The 16,163-nt window shown below is 51.9% G+C and overlaps 1 protein-coding gene across 1 annotated transcript; it reads right to left on the bottom strand.

Moving 5' to 3' along the window:
• Positions 1 to 10,391: 10,391 nt before the first annotated feature.
• On the bottom strand, positions 10,392 to 15,783 carry LOC143955265 (acyl-coenzyme A thioesterase THEM4-like). The gene is made up of 7 exons (XM_077465345.1): positions 15,551 to 15,783; positions 14,735 to 14,841; positions 12,926 to 13,064; positions 12,683 to 12,836; positions 12,438 to 12,548; positions 12,101 to 12,225; positions 10,392 to 10,798 (listed from the first exon to the last, which is right to left on the bottom strand). The coding sequence occupies exons 1-7, from the start codon at positions 15,570 to 15,572 to the stop codon at positions 10,752 to 10,754; spliced, it is 705 nt and encodes a 234-aa protein (XP_077321471.1). The 5' UTR covers positions 15,573 to 15,783; the 3' UTR covers positions 10,392 to 10,751.
• Positions 15,784 to 16,163: the final 380 nt, after the last annotated feature.

Genomic DNA, 16,163 nt, shown 5'->3' with positions numbered 1-16,163 from the left:
TTCTCTAATAGAGCCATCTGCAGGGCTTAGTGGGTGTTGTATGACTCCATTACAGTATACCCCTTTATCTCTGGTGTTCTATATTAAAGGCATCTGCAGGAGTTAGTGGGTGTTGTGTGCCTCCAGCACAATATACACCTGTATCTACCGTTTATTGCTGTTCTCTAATAGAGCCATCTGCAGGGCTTAGTGGGTGTTTTGTGACTCCATTGCAGTATACCCCTTTATCTCTGGTGTTCTATAATAAAGGCATCTGCAGGAGTTAGTGGGTGTTGTGTGCCTCCAGCACAATATACACTACCCAACTGCTGTTTTACCCAACTCCCTTCAGGCCATTACCATGTCTGGAAGGCCAGCAAGGAGAGGCAGACAGGCGCGAGCCGATGAAAGAGGGCAAGCAGGCTCTGTGTCTAGAGACAACAGTGCTGGTCGTGGACGCGGTGCATTGTCATCAGCTCGTGGCCATGGGACACGCTTGTCCTTCTTTTCGGCAGCTGGACATGTTGAACCGCAACATGCCAACGACTTGGTAGAGTGGATGACCAACCCCTCTTCATCCTCCTCATCCTCTCTCACCCAGTCTCAGGGTACTAGCAAAGCAGCTGCCAACACATCGTCTTCCCTCCTCTCAATGTCATCATCAGTGACTCCTTCCCTAGACCCACCACGTCCTCCTGAGGAGTCTCCTGAACTCTTTGAGCACAGTGTTGGGTACATGCTCCAGGAGGATGCCCAGTGTTTTGTAGGCTCTGACGATGACACTCAGCTAGAGGAAGGCAGTAGCGTGAGCGCAGAGAGAGGGGATGCTCAAGAAGGACAGCAATCTGGCAGTCATGTTCCACAAGCTGCAGCATACTGCCAGGTTTGCTACAGCGCTGAAGAGGGAGGGGATGATGAGGGCACTGACTCCACGTGGGTGCCTGGTAGGAGAGAGGAGGAGGAGGAGGCACATGTCTAACGAGGCAGGATGCCCTCCGGGGGCCAGCTTAGGGGCAGCACACCGACTGAATCACACCGCAGAGCTCCGCCTGTGCAGGGCGCTGTCTCTGCGCGTTATTCTAAAAGTTCTTTGGTGTGGGCCTTTTTTGAGATGAGTGCATCAGATCGCACCGCTGCTATTTGCAAAATATGTCTCAAACGTATCTCACGTGGCCAAAACATCAGCCGCTTGGGCACCACATGCTTGACCAGACATATGTTGACCTGCCATGCAGCTTGTTGGCAAGCATACCTCAAAGACCCACACCAAAGAACAAAGCGGACCTCTCCTTGCTCCTCATCAGCTGGCATCTCCAACCCCACTAGACCTTCAGTCCTCTCTGAAACCTGCTCTGAGAGGAATGAAGGTGCAGAATTAGGTGTGTCACAGCCAAGTGCTTCCGGGCACTCTGCTAGCAGTACACTTACGTCCGATTATAGCAGGCAAATGTCCCTGCCCCAGCTGCTGGACCGGCGAAAGAAGTTCACTCCCAGCCATCCACATGCCCAGCGGTTGAATGCTAGCTTGGCTAAATTGCTAGCACTTCAACTGCTGCCTTTTCAGTTGGTAGACTCGGCCCCCTTCCGTGAGTTTGTACAATGTGCGGTTCCTCAGTGGCAGGTCCCCAAACGCCGGCATGTGGAAGGCAATGTCCTTGCCTCGCTGGACAGGACGGTCAGCGGTAAGGTGCATATTACCGCTGACTCATGGTCCAGCAGGCATGGACAGGGACGTTACCTGTCTTTCACGGCCCATTGGGTCACTCTTCTGGCAGCTGGGAAGGATGCAGGACAAGGTGTAGTAGTGTTGGAGGTTGTTCCGCCACCACACCTCCAAAATGCTACTATTGGTTGTGACACACCTCTCTCCTCCACCCCCTCCTCGTCTTCTTCCTCCATGGCCTCTTCCAGTGCTCTGTCCTCAGAACCAGCGGTGCTCCGTAGGCGTTCCAGGGGCTACGCAAGTACGCAGGCAAAACGATGCCATGTCGTGCTTGCACTGGTTTGTTTGGGGGATAGAAGCCACACTGGGGCAGATGTTTTGTCAGCTCTGCAGGGGCAGGCCGAGAGGTGGTTGACGCCACGCCAGCTTAAGCCAGTCATGGTGGTTTGTGACAATGGCACCAACCTCCTCTCCGCCCTCCGACAGGGACAACTGACCCATGTGCCCTGTGTAGCTCACATCCTTAACCTGGTGGTGCAGCGGTTCTTGGGCAGGTACCCCAGCTTACAGGATGTCCTGAAGCAGGCCAGGAAAGTCTGTGTGCATTTCCACTGATCATTTTTTTTTTTTTTTTTTTTTTTTATGTATATTTATTGAGAAAAAATTTTCATTTACAGAACAAAAATAAGATTGCTTTCAATACATACAGACAAAATTAACATTGCAAATATAACAGCAAAAACCGCCGCAGGCGGGATATCAAATGTTGGTATCTTGATATAAAACATTGGGGGGAAAGGAAAAAGGATACACCACAGGTCTGCAAATAAAGATGCATAAGTAAACCAAATGCCGTAAACTATATAGGTGATGCAGGGATAGGATCCCGGGGGGAAGCCTCAGGGAGGCTGACTCGGGGGCTCACATCCATACAGTAGGGTGTTGCCTCAGGGTTCAGTATGGAGTTGTCCCATCTATCCCATATTTAAAAAAATTTAGGTAGGGAGTCCTGTGCCAAGGCAGTCATATGTTCCATTCTGCGTAGGTTTGCCACCGCGGATATCAATTGCGAGTGATTGGGTGGGGAGGAGGACAGCCAAAGCGCAGGAATCACTCTCTTGGCAGCTAGAAGGACATATGCTGTCAGCTTCTTAGCGCTTTTAGATAGTGTTGCCACCGGCAAGCCCAATAAATAATGCCTAGGATCCAAAGGGATATCAATCCCCAGCACAGTATGGAGCAGGGATTGGACCATAGACCAAAAGGGTACAATCATAGGGCAACTCCAAAAAATATGATAATGAGTGCCCTCATGTCGCAGACATCTCCAACACAGCTTAGATATAGGGGGATCGTATTTATGCAACATTTCAGGAGTCTTGTACCAGAACATCAGTATCTTATAAGCCGTCTCTCTCTGCTCCACACACCTAGAGACTTTGGAGGTAGACATCCAGATATCCTGCCATTGAGAGATAGTTAAGGGAGACTGTAAAACAGAGGTCCATCTCCTCATATAGAGGTGAGTGTCCGTGTTGGGGGTGGTTGAGTTATGAAGTATGCTATATATGGAGGATATTAGACCCTTCTGGCAAGGACCCTGGGAGCATAAGGTTTCAAAGGTACTAGAGTTGACCAAAGCCAGATCTGGGGATCTGGAATGAAAATAGTGTTTGAATTGAAGATATGCGAAAAGAAGTTGGTTCGGGATATCATACTTATTCTGAAGCTCTAAAAAGGATAGGAATTTACGGGATATCGGATGTACCAAGTGGCGAAGTTGGAAGATACCCGAACTAAACCAGGGGAACATGTTCTTCAGGGAAAGGCTGTCTGGAAGGTCTGGGTTGAAAATAACATTCAGCAAAGGTGAGCATGGAGAAGAGAGAGAGAACCTCTTGTGACATTTTTTCCATATGGATAAAGAAAATAGCATCGGCCCAAGAAGTATGCGTCTAAGCTGGACCATAGATGAGGGCAAATCTGACCACAGCATAGAGCACGGGTGAACCGGACTGACAACGCTCATCTCTAGTTCCGACCATCTACTGGAAGCGAAATACGACGACCAGGAGATAGTCGGCAGGAGGTGAGTCGCATAGAAATACTTCAATATATCAGGAGCTCCCAACCCCCCTTGGGATCGTGGAGCAAAGACCACGGTCTGGGTGATTCTGTGCATCTTATTTCCCCGTATGAATTTGGTGAAGGCCCGTTGAATATTTCTAAGCTGAGGCATGGGTATAGCAATTGGTAACGTTTCAAAGAGATATAAAAACTTAGGGAGTATGGCCATTTTTAGTACATTAATCCTACCCAGGAGGGATAGCGGGCAAGTCGACCAGCTTCGGAGCAAACTATGTGTTTCCACAATCAGAGAAACAAAGTTTGCTACGTATAAGGAATTATATGTAGCGGTTAAATTAATACCAAGGTACTTGAGGGAGACAGGGCACCAATGGTAGGGGAATTCATTTTTTAACGAAGCTAGAAGTGGGGGAGGGATGTGAATGGGGAGCGCTTCAGTTTTAGTCGTGTTGACCTTATATCCCGAGAGTCTACTGAATGCATCTAGGAGTGTATGAAGTTTGGGAAGGGAGATGTGGGGTTTCGTCAAGGTGAGGAGAATGTCATCGGCAAAAAGAGACAGCTTATAGTCCTTCGACCTGAGGGAGACGCCGCTTATGTCCGGGTCATCCCTTATAGCTGCGGCCAGGGGCTCAAGGCATAATATAAACAACAGGGGGGAAAGAGGACATCCCTGTCTAGTACCATTACTATGCGTAAAGAGCGGTGACCTATAAGATGCCAGTTGGACCTGAGACGTGGGTAGCGAGTACAAGGCCTGCAGAGCTGACAGGAAAGAACCAGAAAATCCAAAACGCTGAAGTGTGGCAAACATATACGGCCATCCCAACCTGTCAAAAGCTTTTTGTGCATCTAAACTTAAAATAATGGCAGGGCGGGATGTCTTGTCGAGCAGGTCTATGAGGTCGATGGTGCGTCTAGTGTTGTCACCAGCTTGTCTACCCAGGACAAATCCCACCTGATCATTATGGACCAGGGCGGGAATCATCAAGGAAAGTCGATTAGCTAGAATTTTGGTAAAGATCTTATAATCGGAGTTAAGTAAAGCTATGGGTCTGTAATTATCCGGTAGGGTAGGGGATTTACCCGGCTTCGGGATAACCGTTATATGCGCATGTAGAAACTGGGAATGAGGTACTATTCCTTTCTGTAAAGAGGAAAAAAGATTTAGTAAATGAGGGCTAAGCGTCGGGAGGAAAGATTTATAATAGATATAAGGAAGTCCGTCTGGGCCTGGGGATTTGTGGGACGGGAGTGCCTTTACTACCGCTGCCAACTCCTCAGGCATGACGGCAGCGTTCAGGGTGTCCACCTGAGAAGAGGACAACAAAGGCAATTTCAAAGAGGTACAAAAGTCATTAAAGTGTTCTTGAGAGAACACATGGTTGGGATCGGAGGTCAGGCAGTTATATAATTTTTTATAAAAAGCACCAAAAACTTTAGTCATTGTTAAGGGGCAGTAAGTCGGAGTGCCATCTGACTGTATAAGAAGATCAGGATAAGAGTGAAATGGGCGGGGTTTAAGCTTATTCACCAGCATCCTATGAGGCTTGTTGGCGAACTCGTAAAATTTCTGTTTTGCCCAGAGTAGGGCTTTAGAGCATTTATGCATGTCCAGAGATTTTAACCTTTCGCGTAAGGAGGTCACTGTGCGAAGACGGGGCACCGAAGGGGAGGATAAGAGCAGAGCCTCAGCTTTTTGCAATTGCGAAAGGATGTCAAGTCTCTGCGCAGCCGAGTCTCGCTTAAGGCGGGAGCCGGCAGAAATACATATTCCTCTGAAGAAGGCCTTGTGAGCCTCCCATAAGGTGGACTTGTCCCGCACAGATCCTACATTCAGTTGAAAAAAGTCAGTTAAACTTTGGGACAAGTGAGCTTCAGTGACCGGGTCACGGAGAAGGAAATCATTAAGTCTCCAGTGGCAAGTCCGGGGTGTAGAAGTGGAGAGGGCAAGGTCAAGCTGAACCGAGGCATGATCCGACCATGTCATGAGGTTCAACTCCGCGGCTACTGCCGACGTCAATAGAGGTGCCGTTACAAAAATATAATCTAATCTAGAGTACATCTTATGGGGGGGGGGGAATAGAAAGAAAATTGCCGATGTGTCGGGTGTTTAATCCTCCAAATGTCTAGGAGGTTATGGGACCTAGTGAGTTTGCGAAACGCAGTGGATTGGCGTTCAGATTTACAGGAAGGGTTACCTGAAAATAGGGTTTGTTTATCCCTCCTAGCGGACATAGTCATGTTAAAGTCCCCGCCGATGATCATGAACGGCTGGGCATATGCGCCCAGCGTATCCAAGACCCCAGTGAGGAACTGAACCTGACCCGAGTTGGGGGCATAAATATTAATTATAGTAAGAGAGCGAGATAGGTAGTCACAGTCCAGGAGAATATATCTACCCTGCGGGTCAAGGAAAGAGGACTTCACCCGCAACGGACAGGTTTTTTTAATCAGTATCGCTACCCCGGTGTTGTAAAATTTCATGCGACCCGTGATTTTCGCTCACCCCGTCACTTCCGGTGAGGCTACGTCATTCGCACAGCTGACGGCGGGCCTTTACTGCGCATGTGTCAATCCCCTGCCCTTAACAGCGCATGCGCTGTAGATTTATGCTCACGGTGGAGAAAAATTATAGCCTCGAGTGGGCGGAGACTTGCGGGTGGGCGGGCGGAGCTGAACAGATGGTGAGAACGTCCCCGCCCACCCCAAGATTTTCTTCACTGGTGAAGAAAAATCATGGCTTCAAGCTGTGAACAACAAGGCTCAGCGGTCCTACGCAAGAAACACACCAATTTTGGCCACAATGAATATACATAGTAGGAGAGCCACTATATGCACTTACTATAAGATTTTTTTTTTTTTTTTTTACCACTGCCTGTTTTTGATCTTATAATATGTGACCCCACAGTGCAGAATATGGAGGCCGGTGACCCCACACCCCAGAATATGGAGGCCGGTGACCCCACACCCCAGAATATGGAGGCCGGTGACCCCACACCCCAGAATATGGAGGCCAGTGACCCCATACCCCAGAATATGGAGGCCGGCTCCAGCGGTGACCCCACAGTGCACAATATGGGGGCCGGTGACCCCACAGTGCAGAATATGGAGGCCGGTGACCCCACACCCCAGAATATGGAGGCCGGTGACCCCACACCCCAGAATATGGAGGCCAGTGACCCCATACCCCAGAATATGGAGGCCGGCTCCAGCGGTGACCCCACAGTGCACAATATGGGGGCCGGTGACCCCACAGTGCAGAATATGGAGGCCGGTGACCCCACACCCCAGAATATGGAGGCCAGTGACCCCACACCCCAGAATATGGAGGCCAGCTCCACCGGTGACCCCACACCCCAGAATATGGAGGCCAGTGACCCCACACCCCAGAATATGGAGGCCGGCTACACCGGTGACCCCACACACCAGAATATGGAGGCCAGTGACCCCACACCCCAGAATATGGAGGCCGGCTACACCGGTGACCCCACACACCAGAATATGGAGGCCAGTGACCCCACACCCCAGAATATGGAGGCCGGCTACACCGGTGACCCCACACACCAGAATATGGAGGCCAGTGACCCCACACCCCAGAATATGGAGGCCGGCTCCAGCGGTGACCCCACAGTGCAGAATATGGGGGCCGGTGACCCCACACCCCAGAATATGGAGGCCGGCTCCAGCGGTGACCCCATAGTGCAGAATATGGGGGCCGGTGACCCCACAGTGCAGAATATGGAGGCCGGTGACCCCACACCCCAGAATATGGAGGCCGGCTACACCGGTGACCCCACACACCAGAATATGGAGGCCAGTGACCCCACACCCCAGAATATGGAGGCCGGCTACACCGGTGACCCCACACACCAGAATATGGAGGCCAGTGACCCCACACCCCAGAATATGGAGGCCGGCTACACCGGTGACCCCATAGTGCAGAATATGGGGGCCGGCTCCACCGGTGACCCCACACCCCAGAATATGGAGGCCAGTGACCCCACACCCCAGAATATGGAGGCTGGCTCCAGCGGTGACCCCACAGTGCAGAATATGGAGTCCGGACTCATCAGTGACCCCAAAATATGCAGGCTGATCTCACTGGTGACCCCACATTCCAGAATATGGAGGCCAGTGACCCCACACCCCAGAATATGGAGGCCAGCTCCACCGGTGACCCCACACCCCAGAATATGGAGGCCAGTGACCCCACACCCCAGAATATGGAGGCCGGCTACACCGGTGACCCCACACACCAGAATATGGAGGCCAGTGACCCCACACCCCAGAATATGGAGGCCGGGTACACCGGTGACCCCACACACCAGAATATGGAGGCCAGTGACCCCACACCCCAGAATATGGAGGCCGGCTACACCGGTGACCCCACACACCAGAATATGGAGGCCAGTGACCCCACACCCCAGAATATGGAGGCCGGCTCCAGCGGTGACCCCACAGTGCAGAATATGGGGGCCGGTGACCCCACACCCCAGAATATGGAGGCCGGCTCCAGCGGTGACCCCATAGTGCAGAATATGGGGGCCGGTGACCCCACAGTGCAGAATATGGAGGCCGGTGACCCCACACCCCAGAATATGGAGGCCGGCTACACCGGTGACCCCACACACCAGAATATGGAGGCCAGTGACCCCACACCCCAGAATATGGAGGCCGGCTACACCGGTGACCCCACACACCAGAATATGGAGGCCAGTGACCCCACACCCCAGAATATGGAGGCCGGCTACACCGGTGACCCCATAGTGCAGAATATGGGGGCCGGCTCCACCGGTGACCCCACACCCCAGAATATGGAGGCCAGTGACCCCACACCCCAGAATATGGAGGCTGGCTCCAGCGGTGACCCCACAGTGCAGAATATGGAGTCCGGACTCAGTGACCCCAAAATATGCAGGCTGATCTCACTGGTGACCCCACATTCCAGAATATGGAGGCCGGGCTTACTGGTGATCCTGGAATATGGAGGCTGATCTCACTGGTGACCCCACACCCCAGAATATGGAGTCCGGACTCATCGGTGACCCCAGAATATGGTGGGTGGAGCCACACTCACTCTTCTAGGGGTTCACTAGGTCTTGCAGGTTTACATGCCATCACTCACCCTTAGGAGTCCCTCCTGCCACGTCTCTACCAGGTGCTGGTCTGTGAGCGTCTATTAATGGGTAGCAATGTGGCTGGGACCGGCTGACAAGGCTGCAGAGAACAATATACAGGGGCCCCCGATCCATAGAATGGTGGAATCCCCATATACAAGGCTGCCCCCCCCCCCCCCAAAGTGTCCACCAACTCAGGGGTCCCCAGCCTCAGGTGGAGGACAATGCCAACTTCTCTTGTCTAGTTTCAGGTATGGGGGAGAAGATGGGACTTCCGGGCTCAGGATGTGTCTAACAGGAGAAGAACAAAGAAAAGGATGGGGGGTGATGACACATGGCATGGAGAGGATGGGGGATGATGACACATGGCATGAAGAGGATGGGGGATAACAGATGGCACATGGCATGGAGAGGATGGGGGATGATGGCGCATGGCATGGAGAGGATGGGGGGTGATTGTACATGGCATGGAGAGGATGGGGGGTGATTGTACATGGCATGGACAAGATGGGGATAACCATTGTTAGGTTGAACTGGTGTCTGTGTCCAGCTGGGGAGATACCTCTCTTAATCCTGGGGACCATCCCTCCTCTCCCTCCTCATCCTGGAGACCCTTTCTTGTCTCTATTCATCCTGGAGATCATTCCTCCTCTCTCCTCATCCTGGAGATCATTCCTCCTCTCTCCTCATCCTGGAGACCCTTTCTTGTGTCTCTTCATCCTGGAGAACCTTCCTCCTCTCTCCTCATCCTGGGGGACCCTTCCTCCTCTCTCCTCATCCTGGGGGCCATTCCTCCTCTCTCCTCATCCTGGGGGCCATTCCTCCTCTCTCCTCATCCTGGGGGCAATTCCTCCTCTCTCCTCATCCAGGATCCTTGTCTCCAGGATGAGGAGAGAGGAGGAATTGTCTCCAGGATGAGGAGAGAGGAGGAATTGTCTCCAGGATGAGGAGAGAGGAGGAATTGTCTCCAGGATGAGGAGAGAGGAGGAATTGTCTCCAGGATGAGGAGAGAGGAGGAATTGTCTCCAGGATGAGGAGAGAGGAGGAATTGTCTCCAGGATGAGGAGAGAGGAGGAATTGTCTCCAGGATGAGGAGAGAGGAGGAATTGTCTCCAGGATGAGGAGAGAGGAGGAATTGTCTCCAGGATGAGGAGAGAGGAGGAATTGTCTCCAGGATGAGGAGAGAGGAGGAATTGTCTCCAGGATGAGGAGAGATGAGGAATGGTGTCCAGGATGAGGAGAGATGAGGAATGGTGTCCAGGATGAGGAGTAGGAATGGTCTTCAGGGTGAGAAGAGGAGAGGAGGAATGGTCCCCAGCATGAGGAGTAGGAATGGTCCTCAGGGTGAGAAGAGAGGAGGAATGGTTCCCAGCATGAGGAGAGAGGATGAATGGTTCCCTCGAAGAGGCAAAAGGAGTTATGTTCCCCAGGATGAGGAGAGGAGGAACGGTCCCCAGGATGAAGCGAGAGGAGGAACGGTCCCGAGGATGAAGCGAGAGGAGGAACGGTCCCCAGGATGAAGAAGATACAATGAAGGTATTTGCAACACTTGAAATGCTGTGAAAATATTTTCTGTATTTATTCAGTTTAAATAAACGTCACATACAATAATTATGAACGATTATTAATTACATTTGGTTGGGAGGAGTCAAAGAACAGGGCTGTACAAAAACGGGTACATGGTGGGGGCGGGTTTGAGGTCATTGCACCTAGAAAAAAGGGACCGCTACAAAAGATCAATCCAAGAGAGCGGTGAGTACATTATAAAAAAGTTCTCCCAGGAGGGTTTCTATGGTACGGGATCTGCTGCCCTCTAGTGACAGACAGGATACATTACAGTACAAAGTGCAGCTGCCAACCAACAGAATCTGTAACATTTCCTGAGGTCTGAGATGTGCAAATTATAGTCGGGCTTCAGATTCTCCTGACTTCAACATAACGTACAAAGCTGGAGGAGAGAAAAAAAAAAGTGTAAATTGTCAGAACAACAACAAGAGCAACAGAAAAGGCAGAGGAGGGAGGAGGAGGAGGAATGAGAGAGGAGCAGCAACAGAAACAGCAGACAAGAAACCGGAATGGCAGAGAAGGAGGGAGAGAGGAGCAGCAACAGGATCAGCAGACAACAGGGATGGCAGAGGAGGGAGAGAGGAGCAGTGACAGGAACAGCAGACAAACAGGAGTGGCAGAGGAGCAACGCTAGGAATGGCAGAGAAGGAAAGAGGAGCAGCAACAGGAACGGCAGAGGAGCAGCGACAGGAACAGCAGACAAGAAACAAGAGGAATGGCAGAGGAGCAAAGCCAGGAACGGGAAAGAGGGAGAGAGGAGCAGCACCAGGAATGGCAGAGGAGGGAGAGAGAGGAGCAATGACAGAAACGGCAGAGAAGCAACGTCAGGAACAGCAGACAATGAAGAGGAACAGCAGAGGAGCAACGTCGGGAGCAATGACAGGAGAGACAGAGGCGGAGCAGCAACAGAGGAACGGCAGAGAAGAAGGAGAGGAGCAGCAACAAGGAGGGACAGAGGAGCAATGTCAGGAATGGCAGAGGAGCAGCAACAGGAACAGCAGAGGAGCAACAAAGGAGCAGTGTCAGGACCAGCAGACAAGAAACAAACAAAAAGGAATGGCAGAGGAGCAATGACAGGATTGGCAACGACCGGAACGGCAGACGAGCAGCGACAGGAACAACAGACAAGAAACAAGAGGAATGGCAGAGGAGCAATGCTAGGAACGGCAGAGAAGGAGGGAGAGAGGAGCAGCAACAGCAGGGACAGAGGAGCAACAACAGAGGAGCAACACCAGGAATGACAGAGGAAGAGAGGAGCAATAACAGAAACGGCAGAGAAGCAACGTCAGGAACAGCAGACAATGAAGAGGAACAGCAGAGGAGCAACGTCGGGAGCAATGACAGGAGAGACAGAGGAGGAGCAGCAACAGAGGAACGGCAGACAAGAAGGAGAGAGGAGCAGCAACAAGAAGGGACAGAGGAGCAATGTCAGGAATGGCAGAGGGGCAGCAACAGGAACAGCAGACAAGAAACAGGAATGGCAGCGGAGCAACGCCAGCACCGGCAGAGGAGCAACAAAGGAGCAGAGTCAGGAACAGCAGACAAGAAACAGGAATGGCAGAGGAGGAGGGACAGAAGAGCAATGACAGGAGCGACAGATCAGAAACCACAGATGAGTGACAGGAGAGACAAGAGAGGAAGGAATGGAGTTACAGAATGAAGATTTCCCAGCAGTAGTCCTCACCGGTGGCCTCGCTGTGAAGCACAGCGCTGTCATGACTGCGGACCTGGCATCTGGTGTAGACTTTCTGACCGTCGACCTTCTCCACTCGGCTGTCTATGAGGACTGTGGATCCCAGAGGAATCGGACTACAGACACAAAGAGAACCTCATTACACCTCTCTGCTATCACAGCTTCAGAACATCAACAACTCCTACCCCCCCCCCCCCCCCCGCGAGAGTCTCCCCAATATTATTCTTCCCCTGTCACTACCACATCATCACCGCCGGCCATCGATTGTACAATCTCCTGACAACCATGTAGTGTCAGGTAGGTCCTCTTCTCCCCCCTGGGCGCTTACCTCCGATAGTCGAGGTTCAGGTTGGCGGTCATAGCCGGTCCGATGCCGTTTACAATTCCCGCCCCCACGGTGGAGTCTACGATGGTGGCGATGCAGCCCCCGTGTGTGTACCTAGAAGAAGGCAAGAGGGGACGCGAGAGGTGGAAGGAGAACAAGGAGAGCCCGAGGAACCAAAGGATTCTGGTTAGGGTAGGCTCTGCGAAGAAAAAAAAAAAGAAAAAAAAAAAAAAGAAAATAACGCTCACCCTGCGAGGCCCCCCAGATAGGGCCCGGGCTGGAATATGCAGACTGTCCTCTTCTCCGCCTCGTTATAGAACATACAATACTCGAAGCCGATTCCTTCCTGATCCAGGTTCCTGGTGAAGAAACGAGTTTCCCCGTCGGCCTCCAGGCTCATACCTGTACAGGAGGAGGTCAGAGGTCACCAGAGGAGCTTACACTCTAATGTCATCCCCCACCACAGCCAAACACTATTCTTATTCTTGTACTCGATCTGCTGCCAGCGAACTCCTCGTAGGAGGGAAGTCTCCTCCAGCTCGGGTCTCGGCTCAGCTCCTCGTACAGCCTCTTGGTTTCGGGGTTCCAGGTGGGGTTGGGCACGGCGTAGTCCCGCGGTTGGAGGGCGGCCTGCAGATTTAAAAATAAATAAATAAACAGATGTCAGACCTGTGCCCTTCGCTTTGGCTTTTCTATGATTGGGAGGGTTAAAAAGAAGACATTCTGGGTGGAGTCTTTGGTGGATATTCAGCCTATAGGAAGCAGATGTTTGGGATCACCTCCCACTGACAGCGATCACCGTCCCGCGGTCAGGGTGTGAGCGGCACTAGAGGTGTGTGCAGAACATTCAAATTTCTTACGTTACCAAATTTTGGTTTCAGAATTTTAGTTAAAAATTTTAATTTTGTTTATTCATTTTCTGACGGATTCCACAATTTTTTGAAAAACAATTTGAACTCGTAAAAAACAAAAAATAAAAAAAACAAAAAACAATACAAAACAAAACCCAAAACAAAACACAAACACCACACGATCAATGATTCAAATTCTGTGTGAAGAAATAGCTGGTTGCTAAGGATCGGGCTGGGGGCGCCGTCCGCCACGTCCTTAGCAACCGACGACTCGTTGGCTGTCAGCGGGATTCCCCACTGACAGCTGAAACGTAAAAACAAATGAGTGCTGGCAATAGAAAATCCTGGAAAAAAAAACAAACCCCCCCCCCCCAACAACCAACCCTGCATGGGCACCAGCCCCCCCCCCCCCCCCCCCCGATGGGGAAGAGGAATAAAAAAAAAAAAAAAAAAAAGCATAGGGGTCCGGACCTTTATCCAAGCATGCAACCCAGGAAAGGGGGAAGGGGGGGTGTATGAGCAAGTGCCCCCCCACCCCAAACCATACCAGGTCACCATACCAGGGCCCTGCCCTAAGCACCATGCTGATGGGGACAAGGGCCTCTTTCCAACAACCCTGGCTGGTGGTTGTGGGGGGGGGACCCCAGATCCCGCCCTACCCACCTATGTGAATGAGTATGGTGTACATAGATCAAAAATAGTAAATAAAAAGTCCCCCCCAGGCCCTTATCCGATGCAGACCGGGGGGCAGGCAAGGAAAGGGGGGGGGGGGGGGGTATTGGCAAAAAAACAAAGGAGTCCCCCCCAGATCCCACACTACCTCCAACTATGTGAATGAGTATGAGGTACGTAGTACCCCTACCCTTTCCACCCCAAAAAATTTAAAAATAAATAAAAACCCCTTTCGAACGCTCCACGCTGTTGAATGTCCGACGGTTCTTACATGGCTAAGGGGTGGCCCCGCCCCTGTGACATCACCAACCAGGTAACGCTGGGCTGTTGATGTCACAAAGGGGGTGGGGTGTTTTACATTTCAGCCAGTAGGGAAGCCCGCTGACAGCTGATGACTCATTGGTTGTTAAGGAGGCGGCGGCGGCCACCCCCCCCCTTTAGCAACCAGCTATTTCTTGACACAGGATTCGAATCGGTTGACCTTTTTGTTTCTCCCCCTCCCCCCAAACGATCCGAATCCAAGTCGTACATAAATAATTTGGAATGGGTGAGAAAACGATGAACGTAAATTAAATTTCAACAAAAATGTGTTACCATTTCATCTCCGAGATTCAGATACATCCGAATGGCTACAAATGTATCCAAATTTATATCCAGAGAGGCATAGTGTCTATGGGGCTCCGTCCGGCAGCAGAGCGCGCACATTAGGTGGCATGCCCCTCCCCCACTGGGGACACTCCAGGCGGTTAACCCCTCCCCCAACCAATCAGTACTCACAGGGAATAGGTGTTCATGCTCTACCCTGGCGGCGGCGGCGGTGGAGGCGTGGCGGCAGACGGCAGCGCCGCCCTGGATGATCCTGGAGATTTCGTACAGCATGGTGCCTGAGAGAGGAGACAGGAAGGAGATGAGACGGGGACACCGACATCAATCTATACATTATCCCCCACACTGGAGGAGTACTACATATCCCAGCATGTCCCCCCCCCCCCCACACACACACACACACACACACACACACACACACACACACACACACACCAGAGCACTACCTATCCCAGCATGTCCCCTCCCCCACACCAGAGCACTACATATCCCAGCATGTCCCCTCCCCCACACCAGAGCACTACATATCGCAGCATGTCCCGTCCCCCCACACCGGAGCACTACATATCCCAGCATGTCCCCTCCCCCACACCGGAGCACTACATATCCCAGCATGTCCCCTCCCCCACACCAGAGCACTACATATCCCAGCATGTCCCCCTCCCCCACACCAGAGCACTACATATCGCAGCATGTCCCGTCCCCCCACACCGGAGCACTACATATCCCAGCATGTCCCCTCCCCCACACCGGAGCACTACATATCCCAGCATGCTCTGTGTATCCTTCCTCCACCTAGAACTGAACTACAAAGTCCCAGCAAAGCCCACAAGCTCCAGAACTCAGCCCCCCCTCACCTGCTGGGAGTTGTGATTCTTTTGCTGCTTTAGACCAAAACAGCTCCTCTGCCCACCTCCTCTCCAAACCCCTTCCATTCCACCAATGTCCCTTTTATCAGCATCTTCCAGGACTCGTCTCTATTCACACCTGTCCCTGATTCCGGAGACATTTTCCTGAAGCCTCCGCCTGGAGAAAATCTCCGCCCACTTGAGTATGATTTTTCACCACCACTTAATATTCAGAGGCATGTTATTAGGGTGGGCGGGGCTGCTGCTGACGTCCTGAGCATCTGTTCAGCTCCGCCCGCCCACCCGCAAGTCTCCGCCCACTCGAGGCTATAATTTTTCTCCACCGTGAGAATAAATCTACAGCGCATGCGCTGTTAAGGGCAGGGGATTGACACATGCGCAGTAAAGGCCCGCCGTCAGCTGTGCGAATGACGTAGCCTCACCGGAAGTGACGGGGTGAGCGAAAATCACGGGTCGCATGAAATTTTACAACACCGGCTTTACCAGAGGGGTCGGAGGCCATAAAAGAAACTGGAAAATGTTTGGCAGCAAATTTAAGAGAACTCCCTGGGCGGAAGTGAGTCTCCTGGACTAGGACCACATCTGCGTTGGAGGACTTGAACTCCTTCAGAGCCAACCAACGCTTATGAACAGAGTTCAAGCCCTTAACATTATAAGTAAGTACCCTCAAAGCCATTGTGCATGAAGTAATTGGATAGTGATGGACGAACTTCCGACGGGACGTTTCGCGA

Source organism: Lithobates pipiens, unplaced genomic scaffold (assembly GCF_037356315.1).
Source record: "Lithobates pipiens isolate NorthernLeopardFrog02 unplaced genomic scaffold, aLitPip1_a1.2 Scaffold_35, whole genome shotgun sequence".
Taxonomy (NCBI): Eukaryota; Metazoa; Chordata; class Amphibia; order Anura; family Ranidae; genus Lithobates; species Lithobates pipiens.
This window is presented reverse-complemented; position numbering and strand designations above follow the sequence as displayed.

Excerpts from the sequence above, each read along its gene's own strand:
- LOC143955265 (XM_077465345.1), bottom strand. The coding sequence starts at position 15,572 with ATGTCTCCGGAATCAGGGACAG. Across the intron at positions 14,842-15,550 it reads GTCTCCGGAATCAGGGACAG|GCACCATGCTGTACGAAATC; the intron begins GTGTGAATAGAG and ends CTCCTCTCTCAG. Across the intron at positions 12,226-12,437 it reads CTGAACCTCGACTATCGGAG|TCCGATTCCTCTGGGATCCA; the intron begins GTAAGCGCCCAG and ends TTGTGTCTGTAG.